This window comes from Dermochelys coriacea, chromosome 3, assembly GCF_009764565.3.
Source record: "Dermochelys coriacea isolate rDerCor1 chromosome 3, rDerCor1.pri.v4, whole genome shotgun sequence".
NCBI lineage: Eukaryota > Metazoa > Chordata > Testudines > Dermochelyidae > Dermochelys > Dermochelys coriacea.
In genome coordinates, this window is record NC_050070.1 from 136,183,753 (window position 1) to 136,201,605 (window position 17,853).

The 17,853-nt window shown below is 41.2% G+C and overlaps 2 protein-coding genes across 8 annotated transcripts in view; both read right to left on the reverse strand.

The window, feature by feature from the left end:
• The window catches only part of GNG4 (G protein subunit gamma 4), a 39,367-nt gene extending 36,050 nt beyond the window's left edge, over positions 1-3,317 (reverse strand). Inside the window, exons 1-2 of one of the 5 annotated variants that reach the window (XM_043511407.1) lie at positions 3,114-3,317; positions 2,001-2,059 (exon numbers count right to left, since the gene is read on the reverse strand). The gene's annotated coding sequence lies outside the window, so the exon portion shown is untranslated. Of the gene's footprint in view, positions 1-2,000; positions 2,060-2,686; positions 2,867-2,898; positions 3,017-3,113 lie in introns of those variants that run through there. The other 4 variants (XM_038395890.2, XM_038395894.2, XM_038395895.2 and 1 more) reach the window with 4 other exon arrangements.
• A 2,721-nt stretch (positions 3,318-6,038) lies between these two features.
• Positions 6,039-17,853, reverse strand: part of LYST (lysosomal trafficking regulator) — a 169,502-nt gene continuing 157,687 nt past the window's right edge. For all 3 annotated transcript variants that reach the window (XM_038394616.2, XM_043511408.1, XM_038394618.2), the window contains exons 49-53: positions 13,192-13,331; positions 12,907-13,004; positions 10,674-10,830; positions 10,353-10,424; positions 6,039-8,254 (exon numbers count right to left, since the gene is read on the reverse strand). In XM_038394616.2, the coding sequence (XP_038250544.1) occupies positions 8,116-8,254; positions 10,353-10,424; positions 10,674-10,830; positions 12,907-13,004; positions 13,192-13,331 (606 nt within the window). In that variant the 3' untranslated portion in view covers positions 6,039-8,115. The remainder of the gene's footprint in view (positions 8,255-10,352; positions 10,425-10,673; positions 10,831-12,906; positions 13,005-13,191; positions 13,332-17,853) is intronic.

A 17,853-nucleotide genomic window follows, 5' to 3' on the forward strand; every position in this document is an offset into this window, starting at 1 on the left:
GTATTTTTAACCAAAAAGAAAAGGAGTACTTGTGGCACCTTAGAGACGAACAAATTTATTAGAGCATAAGCTTTCGTGAGCTACAGCTGTAGCTCACGAAAGCTTATGCTCTAATAAATTTGTTCGTCTCTAAGGTGCCACAAGTACTCCTTTTCTTTTTGCGAATACAGACTAACACGGCTGCTACTCTGAAACCTATTTTTAACCAGTACTTTATATAAAGTGTTCATGTGGATATGCCTTTGCCAGTGCAACTCAGTGTCAAAAAAAAAAAAAATTAAAAAATCCTGGGAATTAAATGAGTTGTCTTTATTTTGTTAGGTACATGGAAGCTTTCCAGCTTGGGTGATCCATAAATAATTAAAATATTTATTAAAATTCAACAGCAGTTTTCATCTTAGGCAACTACTATACCCGGTACTACAACTAGCAGCCTCCAGGAATTCCAGGTTTCTCGCGCCCTTTATCAGATTCCACCACCTCTGTTCTCAGAACGCAAGATCTAAAATATGATTGAATTAATCTGCCATTTCACAAGTACAAATTCTTATATAATTCACTTAAAATCTCATTCTGACCTTTTTCCACAAAGAATTAAAAATGCAAGGACATGGCTATTTTATTTCATGCTTTCTTGTTCAGTACTTCCACGTCTCTGGTTTCTGTTCCACAGAAGTTTTTTTTTCATATTCACATTTCAGCTATTTTCACCTATTAATTTTATTGAGCTTCCTATTTGTGTGAGTAACACCTGTTCTTTTCCTCTATAATTATGAATGTTTTTTTATTGTAATGTTTTCTATTTATAGCTTTTTTTACATTTTAGTTCCTCTGCATTTTTATTTCATCCCCAGCCTTATTTTTTATCCTTGCATGTTTCCTGTATGAGAAAATGATGCTGAATTGGTTTCCTACCCTCTTCTCATTTTTGCTGGAGAAAATGGAACACTAACCATTCATTATTAATTTAATAAAATAGGCTTAAAAACCCCCACCTTTATTTGATAGATTTTTGAAGAATGCATTTAAGACAGTAAAAGTACAACCCAGCCCAAAGAGAGGTAACAATACATCTGCAAAAAAGATGCTATTATGTCTAACGGATGCTGTTAGGTTCAGTTAATTAGTGTATGTAAAGCACTTTGAGACCATATACTGTAAAGTGCTATTTAAGGGCCCAATTCTGCAGATACAGAAATTTTACTTACGTAAATTCTACAATTGACTTAACAGGACTGTTTATGTGAGGTAAAGCTACTGACACATCTAAGTGTTTTCTGGACTGGATTCAAAGTCACAAATAATAGCCCAGATTGTTGTTTTCTCTCTCCTTCCTTTCTTCATTTGCAAGAAGTGATCCTCCTGGCACAAATCCCAGAGTTATCTTGGTATGTCAAAGAGATGGATTGGACATTACACAGGCCAGGTTGGGGACATAGTGGAAGGACTGGAAAAGACAGGTGGATCTGAAAAATCACTGGACAAAGCACAGTCCAAGACTGTTCTAGCTTTTCCACAGGATCCCAGTATAAACATGCTCACCATGGTGGCTACATGCCTGGCAGCAAAAGGGCCAAAAGAAGCACACTGCCAGGATCCAGTGCATTGGCATAGGTTCTCCATGCAGATGACCCTAGATGTTAGGTTTGGCCACACAAGGTTTAGGTTTGGCCACTCAAGAGGACATCATCTTGTCCCTTATTGTTGTTTTTTACATTAAATTAAAATTCAAGAGAAATAAAATTGCTACATGTTCACAATTTCCCTATTGTAAACAAATATGAAGAGATTAGGTTATTTCAGACTAATTCCTTTTTCAACTATATTTTCATTAGCTTGCAGTGAGTTGAAGCTAACAAAAGACTATTAGAAGCCCAGAATACTTCTGAGAAAGGAACATTTTCCAAGTTACCTCTTTGAATTTTCTGTTTTAAGTGCATGATCTTAATCTGTTTCCAAAATGTGGTATAGTTCACAGCATCATGACAAAAAATAGCCACCAACACAGCAGTTTCACAGGGAGAATTCTTCCTCCAGAGACATGAGCTTCTCCTGGAGCCTGGCAGAAAGAAAGGCACTTTTCTGTGTCTCCACTGGACGAGCTAGGAGAGGCAGTGCTAAGCACGCTGAACTAAAGGAGCTGCATGGCATTGGTCCACCTTAGCAAATAACCAGACTCAAAAGGAGAAAATTTATGTGCAATACTTGAGGCTTTTTAGATGGTTACTACAAAACAGCCACTCGTCGAGAACGGTGCGGCCTCCTAACCTGCACCGATCTCTGGACAAAATAACAGGACTGCATAAAAATACAAGTTACCTAGTCAATAAAATTCACTGATCATCAAACAAGCTCATTTCTATTGAGAAAAGCAAGTAATTGGAAGTGTGCACTGGACTCCAGGCTGGGACTGACTAGTTTATATGTAACGTTTACAGACAGAGGTAAAGAACTCGTGTGTGTGTGTGTGTGTGTGTGTGTGTGTGTGTGTGTGTGTGTGTGTGTGTGTGTGTGTGTGTGTGTGTGTGTGTGTGTGTGTGTGTGTGTGTGTGTGTGTGTGTGTGTGTGTGTGTGTGTGACTAGCCAATTCTCTGTCTCTCACGTTTTCCAACTCCCGATAAACAGGCAAAGGATCAGCCTCCCACCTCCAACGAAGCACCCCATAAAGCGAGAGCCGCTAGCATACCACTGTCCGCTCGGCAACGCTTCCAGGGGGCCAGCGGCGCGGACGTACGATCCCAACGCGTTGATGCTTCTGAGGGCGACCAGGCTTCTTCCAGCCCTTTCACGTTCCTTAGTGCCACGAAACCAGCTCGCTCCTGCGCGGCCGGCATTTTCCACGCGCGTCCCTGCCCGGAGAGGTCAGCCCAGCCCCGCGCAGGACCAGCGGCGACTCACCTCGGTAGGACCCGCCGGAGACACGGAGCGTCCCCTCACTCAGGCTCCGTCTGCTGCCGCCGCGAACCGCTCCCGGCAACCCCGGCCCCGGGCAGGGCACTGAGCATCGCCGGGCCCGGGCGGATCCCTCCCTCCCCACAGCGGCTCGGCAGGCTCTCCCGGCGCGGACCGCGCAGCGCCCGCCTGCCCACTCTCGGGCAGCGGCCGCCACTCACCTGCCGGCGCCGCGGAGGCTCGGAGACTGCAGCGGGCTCACGCCCTCGCCCGGGACCCCGCAGCCGCAGCCGGGCTCGGGGAGCGGCCCATGGCGGGGCTGGCTCCGCTCGCCAGCCAGGGGAGCCCCGCGCGCGCGCGCGCGCGCCCCGCTCAGCTACTCCGGGAGGAGGAAGAGGCGGCGGCCCAGCCCCCGACTGGCAAGAGGCGGCGCGCGCGCGGGCGCGGGCGCTTCCCGTCCCTCAGGGCGCATCAGAGCGGGCGCGGCGCGAGCCCAATCCCAACGGCCTTGGCCCACGCGCATCCCAGGCGCCTCCTGGGAAAGTCCATTTTATTGGGGGGGGGGTGACGTGAGAGAAAGTGAGGCAGGGGGGTTGGGAGAAGAGCACGTGCTGGCTTCGCTCACTGCGACCTCTCCCGGAGAGGGAGCTGTTAGGTCCCCACTGCTCAGGCTACTCAAGGTCGGCCCCACGCACTGTTCCCTTCCCAGAGGGGTGTTTGTGTCCAGATCGCCCACGCAGCCACTGTTCCTTCTCGCGTTGGATGGATGGACCCTATACCTGCAAGTAACCATGTAAAAATCAGGCCCGCCGACCGCCATTCCAGGCCCCCGGGCAGAACGGCCAATAGGCCCCCTAGGAAGGGACGGCGGAGGTTTGGCTGGCGCAGGAGGCGGGCCCCCCGCTGCCGCTGGCGCAGCATTGCCACGGAGCTGGACCACGCGCCGTGGCTGGCGCAGACATGCACAAGATGCAGAGCCTGGGCGCCTGACATTCGGGCGGTGCTGCGCCTGCGCTGGCTGGTGCTCAGCAAGCTGCCAGCTGCTCTTCCAGCAGGGCCGGGGCTTCCACATGCCTGCCCGGCTGCCTTCGCTGCCACCCGTACCACCCCATGCGCACCTACGAGCCCTATGGCCTGCCCGGGCGATTGCCTCCTTTGCGCCCCCCCCCCCTTTTGCCAGGCCTGGTAAAAATGGGACCTCTTCGTTCTGGGTGGATTCAGAGTTAGATCAGCTGATCAAGCTAAACAGTGCGCTTTAGTTATCACAGAATCATAGACTAGCGGGGCTGGAAGGGACCTCAGGAGATCATCTAGTCTAAATCCCTGCTCAAAGCGGGACCAATCCCCAACTTGTGCCCCAGATCCCTAAATGGCCCCCTCAAGGACTGAACTCACAACCCTGGGTTGAGCAGGCCAATGCTCAAACCACTGTTGCCTTAGTCTTAAAGGGCCAACATAGCAAGCTGCTGTCTATTCTGGCTGATACACTAAAAAGAACTAATTAATTTCCAATTCACGGCCAAATTCTGCCTTAGGTAGGGCCCCTGCTACAGCACAGAAAAAAATGGAGTTGGACAGATGTCAGTGAAATTTTGGAAGTAAGAAGGGAAAGAAAGGGACATTTTTCCAACTATTTCCATTTAAAATTTAAGTAAGGTTGAAGGGAAAGGGAGAGAATGGGGTAGAGCTAACCAACCAAGGAAATGGTCTTCCCTCTAAGTCACGTGATCTCTAGCTATAAGCATTCAGTTGTTCCTCGCTCCCCTTCTTCCACTCTTTGTAAATGTATTGATCCTTTTCAGAGTGCTTCATAAAGACATTCTTACAGCACCACTGAAATACAGCCCCCTCTCTAGTGTGGATGTGACAACAAAATTGCATTCACCCTATAGTACAGTAATAGAGGAGGAGAAATTTAGGCCATATATTTTCCCAAGGGTTGCAAGTAAGTATTAGTTTAACACATACTGCAACATTTTTCAGTTCCCATAGTAAACACTTCAGTATGTTTGATTTCCAGTGCTTTTACAATTTACAATTCTCTCCTGGCAGCTTCATCCTCACCCAGGAAATTCAGCAGTAACGCATAATTCAGAGGCACCTTCCTAAGTAGCTTTTGTGATGTAAACACTCAGGCCCTTGTAACTGGATTGAGATTACTAGTTACACACAACATGGATTATTTGGAAAACAAAAGCCACAGATCACTCACCTGGGTTTGAACCAATGACTCAAAAGTTACTGGTTTCTGAAGCACATATCCAACCCCAGTATAAACATCATATTTTACCAGTTCTCCCATCACGGCTTGTCTCTTCTTCCCCTGCTGCTCCTGCCTTGAAGGTTACCATCTAAGGGGGTCAGGACCCACCTCCCTTGAGCACTCCTTCTGGTTGGGTATGTCCATGGTTTTTAAACCAGTCCATCTCTGGTATGGGGCCGTGTCCCCAGAGCTTCCTCCCTGGAGACACTATCTTCCCGTGGCCCTCCCCAGGCTCAGTCCCCGGAGCCTGCCAGGAGCTACTTCATTACTCCCCCAGTCCCTGCTAGCAAACGGTCTTTGGCTCAGTCCTAGCAGCCAGCCAGGAGCCTCTTGCTCCCCCAGCCCCTGCCCTCACTTAGCTGTCAATTATGCTGCAGTTCCCTCAAATGAGACCTGGTATACCTAAGAACCAAGAAGAACTGAATTAAGTAGGTTGAAAAATAGTAGCCTATACAGTATTTGTAAATAGTAGCTTATGTATTTTCACATTGCAGATTGTCTACACAGCAGTGTTCATACACGGTCATAGCTATCCAGAAAAAAATATATCTCCCATGGGGAGTTTACAATCTAAATTAGACAAAACAGCAAGTGATCAGATTAGTAGCAATTGGAGGGAAGGGGATTACAAAACAGATAATGGACCAAATTCTGCCCTCATTCACATCCAGGTAACCCTATTGCTTTTAGTGTGGGGTTGCCTACATATAAGAGGGGTCCTGTTGTGAATGCAATTTGGTCATTTTACTTTTTAAAGAGAGAGTAGGTTAAGGTACAGGAACAGCCACAAATGGCACTGGAGAAGTGAACAATGGAATGCTAACTGAAAAATGAGTTGATAGACCAAACACAAAAAACTGCTGTAGGTTTTGCATAAACAGCCTTTTATCTATATTTGTATCAAATTAACGATTTATTACCCAACACCACAGGCGGCAGTGTATACAAAGACAGTGCAACATGTGATTATTTACAGGAATTTTCAGCCTGACATGCACATACACTATCATGAGGTGTTTTAATATTTCCAAAACATGTTATCAAGCTGAATAAATATTCCCTGCCCCAAAAGTTCATTTGTGTTTTACATAAAAATATAATATTGCACTTTTTACAAGAACAGCTATTTTGCATATCTGAGATTTATAACAAATGGAATGCTGCTTTTTAAAAAACAAGACTCCATGAGCAACATCCCATATTTAAATTGGGGAGCAAGTAAAAGCCTCCAAAACAAAAAGTTTTAAATGAAGCATATAACTTCAACATGAACCAAAAAGCTTCTCCATTTGTATTTGGAGTATGAAAAACATGATTAAAGCCAGCTTGTAAAATGTACCTGCAATATATGCATTTAAAAAGTTAAATTCATACAGTATGCAGCCATTTGCTTATTCTTCACTGGTCCAAAAGATCTATTTTCAGAATATGAACTCTGGGAAGATCCTTGTACTTAATCTATAAAGTTTTTTGAAAATCTAGAAATTTAAAGATGTACACTTGGAATTTTCAGAACAAATTCACAGATTGTGTGTATATTATGATTTGCAGGTATCTATACATACTTTGTCTTTATCACCAGACGACAAATTATAGATCTTATAGTACAGTGTTTTGCAGAAGGATAAATACATGCAATGAGTAAAAATATAGGCCATAAAATCTATATGGTAGAAGTGGAATGTGTAAGTGATTTAAAGGAAAAAATAGGTTTTAACTACTTAATAGGTTTCTGTGGCATTTTTGGGTTGTAACTTTTTTCCCCATAGTGGAGGAATATGTAATTATGCTCAGCTGATATTGGCTTTCCGAATACTTAAGTTACTGAGAGTGTGTCAGTCCTGTCTGGAGGATGCCATACAAAAAAATTCACCTTCAAATTCAATTGATAGGTTGTGAAGTATTAACCCCTGACTTGAATGCATGTTCCTTTTTCAAAGATTAGCACCTAGGAATAAATATCATATTTGCACTCTATGTCTGCATAAACTTTTCTGAATGATCTGACATATATGATGAACACTGATTAGACAAGCAGTTATGGTCTTATTCAAACATTTTACATGTATTTAACTCTCACATGGCACTAAATGGGAGCAGATGATATCAGCGCTGTTTTCTTTGTATTTTTGAACTCAGATGTATGCTAAATATATTCTGCCACTTAGATTCGTAATAACTAACTAGTATTATGCATTTGTGCAATTTACAATTAGATAAAAAAATCTTGTTTAACTATTGTTTCATGTTGCCTGGAGGTGTCTGGTTGTTATTAAAACACAGATACATTGGTTTCTGTCTGTTACAAGACTGTCTTCTCAGCTCTAGTAGGACAATAATTAGCAAAAGCTATGGAATATTGGGAATAACGGAAGTTCAATTTTTATCATTATGACATGATAAAATGGTTGGTGCACAAAGCACCTACTGAGTTACTTGCTTCTCAAAAAAAGCAGTTTTGAATCCTCCATTTTTAAATTTTTGGGGTACTAATGCTAGAGCCAATTGGATTGTACTGACTGATCAGATACACACATTGACAATCTTATAAATATTTAAGAAATTTTAATGCTATTGGTACTTTACAACACAAAGAATGAAAGGGAAAAAGTCACCACTAGTGAGTCAAGATTTGGAATACTTGTGTACAAGAAATTATTTTTAAAAATATTACATTTTACACTGCAGCATTTCAGCTTGTTGATTAGTGCATTTGTGCACCACGTTGCTTGTATCAGAGTATATAAAACCAGAACTTCCCTGTAACCTTGATATGGTTTAAAATTTGAGGCATGCATACACACATTTTACAGTAGCTTCAGATTGATGTATGCTTTCATTAACTCACTTGTTTTAAAGTTCAATACATTTCAAAATCCAATTAAATAACAGAGGTTCTATGATCTACTCTGGATTTAAAGTGCTTCAGAGATATGGTGATTTAGCAGCATGAAGAGTCATCAGCCAGCTGCATAGCTGCTAAGGAACGAGTAGAACATGGGTTGTTTCAAGCGCTGCTGGTCCTTGCGACACCAAGCTATAACAGTTCCTTCACTATTTGCGGTGTACAAGTGATGACCGTCACAGGAAAATGTAAGGCTGAAAACAACAAAAATCTAATTTTATATCATATTTAGCAAACTATACTATTTAACTGAAAATACTAGAGGAGATACTTTAAAAAAAAAAAAAAAAAAAAGACAAGTACAGCATAACTGCAGCCAACACAAAAATCAGTAGCTTGCCTTCAGTGAGGCAAGTTCCTCTGAATGCATAATTCTAGTGCTGTGCGTGCACACAGGTGGGCGTGGGCAATACTTACCTGTTCAAACTGTAATTCAAGGTGTCAGTTACAAACTTTACTGCCATAAATTTAACTTAATGCCCAGTCAATTTGTTTTTCTCTTTGTCACTACAAGTACAATCTGATGTGCTGCTCCTGCTGTCATTTCCTGGGTGGAACTGTCTCTGTCTGGCAGAAGGTGTTCACAGTACAGGGTCCATGTCCCTGAAACCTGCTCTCAGATGGGTGACCAGAACCAGAATCTGGCAAGTTTCATGGGATACTTTGTTTGTTTTTAAAAGCAGGCATTTCCTGATTTTATCACGATAGTAAGTAAATCCACCAATTCTTGCTAATTGTTTTATTTGAAGAGACTTAAAAAAACAGAAACTTGTACAAAAGTTCTTGTTTCTAATTACTGTGAGGTGCTGCTGAGGCAATGGTTGGTACACATTACATTAAAAATGATTAAGTTAACTTGATGCTGAGATCACAGGTTAAACCTGCGATCCCATTACAAATGTGAAGAGAATTATGTTTCTATGCAAAGCTGTCAGATGGGAGTTCACCTCCAGCCATTCACACACACATATTCAGAATCCCTAATTACACATTTCAGCGTAGAACCCAAGTGTTTAGTTTGCTGTACTTACTGCAATTTAAAGAATTCATTGTGGGTAGCAACACCTCTTGTGCTCTATTAGGCCATGTCTACACTACCCGCTGGATTGGTGGGTAGTGATCGATCTATCGGGGATCGATTTATCGTGTCCAGTTGAGACGCGATAAATTGATCCCCAATTGCTCTGCCGTCGACTCTGGAACTCCACCACAGCGAGAGGCGGAAGTGGAGTCGACGGGGGAGCGGCGGTCATCAATCCCACGCCTCGAGGACGCGAAGTAAGTGATTCTGAGTCGATCTAAGATACGTCGACTTCAGCTACGCTATTCTCATAGCTGAAGTTACGTATCTTAGATCGATCCCCCCCCGTGTAGACCAGGCCTAAGTATCCTAACACAACTAATGTCAAAATAGTCATTTTTCTCTCTATTTAAAAAGGAATTTTCTGGATTAACCAAACAGTTTCTATATAAATATAATTGATACTGTATCCCAATTTAAAAAAAGAATTTCTGCTGCTTAGGAGAGTAAGTCAGTATTTCAGAAACCACTATTACCAGGATGTGGTAACAGTGGTAAGTGTTGGCTTTAACAGTGATCATTATAATAAGTTTTAAAATGTTGCTTCAAAAATGGGCACAAATATAAATTCTTGTAATAAAATTTGTTACTATTGATTATGAAACTTAGGGCATGATCCTGCAAGTCTTCATGCAAGGAAATTCCCACTAAGGGCATGCTTTAGTGGGAGTTTGGGCCCCAATTCTGCAAACCCTTTGGCATGAGCGGAGCTCTTACATAAGTGACCAATGAGACTCTTCGTGTGTGCAAAATTACACAGGTGCTTAACTGTTTGCAGGATCTGGGCTTTTTTGTGCCAGCCAGGGGGGAAGGGTGAGGGGGAAAAACGCACAGCAACAAAATAAAGCCATACAAGTCATTTACTACTGAAGCTCATACTATAACCATTTCAAATCTGGAGTTAATATGTAAATCCTGGGGAAAAATATGAACTTTGTTTTAAAAGACAAACGAGCAAGCATTGTTCAGTCCACAAGGGAATCCTTCAAGTTTCGGTCTGTGTTTATCTCATCATGGTAGCAGCTGAGAATAGTTATTACTGTCATGTTACAATGTATTTGTGCTCATTTTACTTTCATGGGGAACTAGGTAGGATCGTGTGCCTGTTCTCAGATAGTTTTTTCATCCACTTCCCCCCTTTGTCAGTATCTTCAAAAGTCAAGATTTATTTTTAAAGGGAACTCTTTTTATGCAGCAAAAATTTTTTTTACCTTACAATAGGTTTATTTGATTTAGGAAATGTAATTTCCCGCACAGGTTTCAAGTCCCAAGTACTCCACAGCCTGAAAGAAAGAAAATAATTATTTTCTCCATATTCTACTTAACCTAAATATTTACAGATAAACATAAGTTTAATTTTAGAAACCGCAAACAATTGAACAGCTAGTTCAACTTTTTGTAAAGCAGAACATTAGCATGATTTTAAAACTGCATACAGTCTCAAAACAAAAACAAACATTGATTTTATGTCTTTATAAGTGTTTACCAGCAAAGTACTTTAAGAACTTGAGGAGGAGAGTGTATGCTCTTACCTTACAACCCCATTTTCTAACCCCCCTGCAATAACATTGATGGACACTCCTTCCGGCTGGTTAGAGAAAGCAACAGAGCATATGATTTCCCTGCAGTGCACATGTCCTACAAGATCACCATTTACCGTCCAAAGTCTCAGATCACTGCCCCCTCCAACTGTAATACAAAGTAAAACATGAACATTACAAGATTATATAGACTATTTGAATAGCCTATGTCATTTAGCTTTAAAGGCCACATCAGCAAGAGATCAATTTAGTAAAGATTAAAACGGACTCAGATCAGAAAACTGTACAAATACTGTATCATAGTTATTCTGTCTTTTTACCATATTGTTTGTATAGGCAAAGCCCCACAAAATTAATATGATTTATAATATAAACTGTAGCACTTTAGCAGTAAGAAAGCTATACAACATTCTACTCACCAATATGACTTTTTGAAAACGCTAGTTTTCATGTTAGCAGGTCACAGTAAACATTGTAATCTCTCTCTCTCAAGGTTTACGTCCATCTGCTAATGTGTTCACATTACAACTGCCTTGTCTTTACTAGGATTTTACCTCGTTAATTGCCCTATGTTAGCTAACACAAGGTAAGAACACACCATTTTTTCCTAGTGAAGAAAAGGCCTGAGAACGGTAGAGATAAAGGAGACAAATATCTCAGGCTATGTCTACACCTCAGCCACACCATTGTAAGGCATGCAGTGTAACCTCTCCATCACTGGGAGAGAGCTCTCCCGTAGACAAAATAAAACCACCCCCAACGAGGGGTAGTATCTTCGTCGATGGGAGAGCGGCTCCCGCCAACAAAGTGCTGTCCACACCGGTGCTTTTTGTTGTTAAAACTTTTGTCATTTGGGAAGGGTGTTTTTTTCACATGCCTGAGCAACGAAAGTATTAACAACTAATGTGCAGTGTAGACAAAGCCTCAGATTCAGTCTCAGACCTGCCCCTGGAATGCTAAGACCTGTTTCTCTAATTGCAAGAGGTCCTAACCTTCAATCATCCTTTAATATAATAATCTGCTTGTGTTATCTTGCACTGATTTTGATCCACTTCACTTTTCATGGGAATACAGGAAGAAAGGAAGAATGAAAGCAGCTTCCTGAAGAGACCTTAGAAGCCTCTCCTTCACAGGACAGGTTCGGCACTGAGAACCAAGACATTGTATGTATAAATGTTGGGACAACAAACTGCTTGTTGACATATGGATTATAAAATTAATCTATTTATCTTGCCTACCTCCCTTGATGGGGGAGAAAATTAGATGCAGACCAAAAAAAAAAAAAAAAAAAAGAGAGGCTTTGTCCAAATGACAGCCTCAAATTAACATTAACTACACTACAAGATAGAAAAAGTAATAAAAGGTAATGAGTGCTGTTCAGTGTGCCTCCTCTTACAGAAACAAATATAGTGCTGTAGTGTGTGTAGGCAGTAAGCATCAAATCATCATGCACCTTAAGCTACTTCTGACTGCCCATGTGAAAATTTGACTTACTATCCAAATACATGATTGGGATGTGTGAGGAGGAGGAACAATTAAGAAAAAGTAGTTTTGTGCCATTTGGCTGCAGAGTCAGGGACTTTCTGGGAAAAAACTCATTGCAGGGTTCCAAACTCTCTAGGGTTCTGCATTAACAATACCTACACTTTCTTCTGGAGGGTTTTTCCTTAATACCACCAAACAAAAAACCAGACTACTCTACAGAATTTTTCTGGTTCCAATCACAGGAAGACTGCACTTGCTTTTCCTGTTTGCTTTGAGTCACTAGGTAATAAACTCTTTGTTAATATAGCATATGTGATGCCTCAATATAGTGCATATATCAAACAACATCTGAATACTCCAACAAGACTGTAGTTTTAGAAAATGTAATTTTGCTTTGTATAAGTAAAATTCCTTTGGAGGATACAATATCTTGGAAAACAAATCACTACTATCATGAAAGTAATGAACTTAATAGAATTTGAATCTCTCAGGACTCAAAAGTTTCAAATCTTTAAAAAAAAAATCAAAATATTACAGAGAGTTCTGTAAGTCAATCACTTCAACCTCACACTTGCATATTTGTAACTACAAAAAAGATATACATATAGTATTGAGTTGATCAGTTGGCTGCTCAAATGATTCAAGTCACATGACAAACCATTGCACTGGGAAAGTTAGTTCATCTTTAAATCTAGTCTATAAATGTGGATAGGTTATTCATTCATGATACCATACATACCTGAATCACAAACTGTTGCAATATCACCTGTCATTTCACTAGCAGAGACTGCTGTCACAGGACTCTTGTGTCCAGCAAGACTTTGGACATAGCACAGCCTACAAAGAATAAAAGATCTCCAAATAATCTGCAGTTTACTTTCAGAAAACCAAAACTGAGTTTTGGTTTCACACAAGATTAAAATAGTTGGAAAGTAATAGTGTAAAATAATCATTTCAGATTAAGATTTTTAACACAGTTAGAAAGTAAGCCTTTTTAGGCTAACGGAGGAAATTATATTTATACCTGTTCAAATCCCAGATGATGCAGGTTCCATCCTTGCTTACACTTATCATTATACTATATGGTTTGCAGACAAATAAGCTGGTTATCTCTGCTGTATGACCATACAGATGTACTTGAGATTCCATTTCTATCTCGGAATGCTGAAAAATAATATTAAAATGAGACCTGAATTAAACACAATTTATTATTTATTGTTTTTGAAGTGTGGCTTCCATTGTTTTCAGTTGGATCAATATGTATAGATCTTAGGGAATGAACTGGCACTCCATGATTAAATGCTTCATATCTTCAGTTCAAATGCTATTTGTAGGACTTTTAAAGAAGCAAACACATTGCCTACATGAGTACTTGGAGTAAGACATTAGCTGTGAAAGGCACTATATTTCCTACTTCTCTCACACACAAGGTTTGAGAAGAAGTTGTGTGTGGCTGGTTGTTTTCCAAACATATGTTATGTCAGTAACTCAAATTACAGATGGCAGCTAGATCTCCATATTTCAGTTTGACTGGCAGGAGAGGAAATATTGGGAGTTGAGGGCCAGAAACATTTTGGAATTAGGAAAAACTAGTTCAGCAAGTGACAGTCAATGGCAATGACCAGCACTTTATTAAAAAAAACAAACAAACACACACTTGGAAAAAACTCCAAGTTACTGGGAACATACTGAGCCAGTGCCAAGTCCTTAGATGGGGCTTACCCAAGTGTGAAATTTGAAGCTCTGCTCTAATATAGAGATTGTCAAAAATTAAATGCCAAAGAGAAGATGAAACCGCTAAGCAGAAGTGCTAGTTCTTGTGTTTTAAGAATTGCAATTCAAACTTTTTTGAAAAACAGCCTATAAATTAGAAGAGTTGATCAGAATTATAATTGTCCAATTAAGAGAAGTCCAGCGTACAAGGAGATTGGAATAATGTTTATACAAGAAAGGTAAACGTCTCTCTGCTACCATGAATTTTCCCACAGCTCTTCTTTATTGCCTCAGAGCACAGTAATGAACAATCTAGAAATTTGGAAGAGAAAATAGGGCATACAATAGCTCTACTAAAAAATGAAAAGAGTCAGAGAAAAGGAGAAAGAACTGGTAATAGATTTCACTTACAATATGCTAGTCATTATCTGAGCAACAAATAGCAACATCCATTTCTGTACTAGTTATATTGATTACCAGCCAGGACAAGATTGACCTTCAATAATCATAACATTTAGCAATGTTTCATTTAACCAATCACAAGAAAACGATAAACATATCTTCCTACTGTGTACTATAATACTTGCTGATAAGAATCCAGTTTCTACATCCCCTTGGAGTAATGTAGTATCTACTATTCATAGAAGTCTGCCATTATTTTAGAATTTTAAGAACAGAACTAAAACAAGGTTTTTAATGGTCAAAGTGTCAAGCCAAGATTAATTTTTCTGCTAAACTATTTTGTTTCCTCATCTTTCCACTTCCCCCATGTAATTTGTCTGTTTTGTCCACCTTTTGCTGACACCTACATCTCTGGGACAGGGATTCTCTATTATTTGTCTCTACGGCCCCTAGCTCAATGTGGCCTGATCCTGGATTGGAGTTTCTAGGCACTATCATAATACAAAGTACAAAATGATAGTAATGGGAAAGGATGGAACTCTAGGATCAAATAATTTATTTGTGCTAATAAGTCATCCAACTATGACTTGTCATGCCATCCTCTATGCCTGAAACATACGTGTAAGTACTGTGTGCCATGGAAGCTCTCGCCTCCTCCTTCAAATCTCTTAAAACTCATTTCTTCCATCTATCCTTCCAATGCTGATGTCCACTTCACCACACTGATATAAACACTCTACTCACAAAATATTTTTAAAGTGGCACAGATATAAAAATAAATTGATTTAAAGTTGGTCATACATTTAAAATGCCCCCTCTCTGGGTTAGACTGGATGGCTGTGGTTAAGGCACTGGAGCCAGGGATTATACAAATAATTACCATACCATTTCATCTATTCTCTCAAAAAGATATGCAATAAGTTAAAATGCTTCCCTCTGTGTTAGCAAGAAAGCCCCAGATAGATAAGGAACAACTAAAGGGTGGAGCAACCTGCTTGCCCAACATCCAGAACCTCTTGGCTGAGGCCTTCTAAGAGTAGTGATTTGAGTGACTTTTTATAACAGTACTTCAGTGGGTTTTGGATTACAAGACATTGACAATGCCCGGGAGAAGTAACAGACGAGCAGTTTGTCTGAACATTTTCAAAACACAGAGATATGGGTCACTAGAGAGCCCTGCTTTCAGAGTTCTAGACTCTTATGTCTGTACATTAGCATCAGACCTGTTTCCTTGCTTTAATGATTTACACATGAAGATTTTCCCTGATTGACACTTCCTGTACTGCATTTATAATAGGCTGTTCCAAAGCACTCAGCTGGGGGGCTGAATACAGAACAGATGCTAGTAAACATGTTGGCATTTCCCATAGCCCTGTCTCAAGCAACTGACTAAACAACAGATGCTACAAAATTGGCAGCAAGGTCATGCTGCCTGAGGTATACAGAAGCGTCAGTGCTGAGGGATTCAGCAAACATGATCTCACAGAGGACACCTGAGGAACAAAGCAAAGAACTCCTTTCGGAGTTCAAAGTTCCTTACAGCTGTCAAATACAAACTGCTAGTTTCTTCATTAGCATTTTTAAAACACAAGTATTTTGTACAAAAAGTTTATTTCCTACTTTAGTTACCAAAAATATAACTCATCTTGCTTGGGGCTTTAAAAATTAATTGCTCACAGCGGGTGGGCTTTCCTAATGTGTGTGAGGCTTGAGCATTGAATTTTTGCAAAGTTTTAACTTGATGCAGTGGAATCCTTCTCAATCTGCAGAGAGCACTTAAGCCTCTGTTGCTGCTCCTAGATTTATCAAGCAAAAGCAACATAAAACTATACTGTGGTCTGTTTAAGTGCTGCTATTCAGAACCCCGTGGCGCAAGATGAACGGTCAAGAATTGTGTCAGCGATTTGCTGCTTCTTGGGAAAAAATTATGAACTACTGAAGAGGCTGATGCTGGAGCTATTCACAGAAAAGACGACTTAAAACAGAAGGCAAAATCCTGGCTCCATTACAGTTCTAGTCTATTTTATACCCTAGTATCTAAGCATCTTCCATCAATGCATGAAGCGATATGACTAATATCTGTCACACGTTAGTCTCATCACTGGGGAAAAGGTGTTCAGGGGAGTGTAAGTATTCTTTGGTAAGGATTCTTTTTTAAATTATTTAATATAGGATGTTATAGGTCTACCTTAGAGAAGGCAAGATCAGAGAACAATGTGGTAAGGTTTGTGTAACAGGCTGCTGGCCAGGAGGTCCTGGCCATGCCCATTAGCCCAGCTCCAATAAAGGGGCATTAACTGGGGCTGGCTGGGTATGGCTCGCCTAAGGGTTTGAGGAGAAACACATGCAGACCTTATTAGCCACGAGGTTATATAAAGCTGGCAGGAAGGAAGCAATGGGGGGGGAGAACAGGAAAGGGAGGAGCCTGTGGCTATAGGTTCCTGCTGGCTGAGGAAGCTAGCTATCCCCCAGGGAGCTGTATATAGATGGTGGTGGGAAGTGACACTGCAAATAAAAGGGCACTGGTGCTTGACTCTAAGCGGTCTCCGGCTGATTTGTGGCACAAGCAGCGAAGGGCTCCATTGCAGTTTGCAAGAGTCTTTAGTTCCTCTGTGAGTTTGTGCCAGTCTTTTACTGGCCCCCAAGAAAGTTCTGTTTTCCCGCACAAATGGGATCTAATCTTATTATAGAAAGCTTCATTGTACCACAAGACTGAAGCTGTTGATCATGATCTTCATTCCAGAGCTTTAGGTGATATTTTCGATACTCTGCGCCCAGGCCAGTAAGCATCTTGAAGATAAGGATCAAGGCCTTGAACCTGGACTTGATGTTCCACAGTAAGGCAGTATAGAGAATGGAGGACAGGTTTGATTGGTTTGTGGTAGCTAGTGTTCTTGAGGTGTGCGGCAGGGTTCTGTACTAGTTGGAGTTTCCAAAGCACTGAAGGCTTCTTGCCCACCTATACCACAATTAGGTACTGCAGCCAAATGATGATGATGTGAATAACTGAGTCCAGGTCACTGTTCATCAGGATGGGAGGGCGACTCCTAACCAACTGGAGATGATAGAAAGCATTACATATGGATAGAGCTGGGCAAAGCTTTTGGGAAATAGTTTATTTGCTGAAAAATGCAGTTACACTCAACGCAAAAGTTACTTGCAAATTTTTGTCCAGTTCACCAGTTTAAAACAAACAGCTTAATGATCAAGTCACTCAGATATGATATGGGACATCCAAGTTCTAGTCTCTGCTCCAAGGGCTATAATTATTTGTATGAAGCTTCAATAGGAAAGATTCAGAAACCAAACCTGAATAGGACATACAGTAACTCCTCACTTAAAGTCGTTCCGGTTAACTGGTTTTATTGCTGATCAATTAGGGAACATGCTCGTTTAAAGTTGTGCAAAGCTCCCTTATGAGGTCATTTGGCAGCTGCCTGCTTTGTCCACTGCTTGCAGTGAGAGCATCCCGTTGGAGCTAGCTGGTGGGGGCTTGGAACCAGGGTGGACCGGTAGTCCCCCTATCAGCTCCCCACTCCCTTAAGTTCCCTGTGCAGCAGCCACCCAGCAG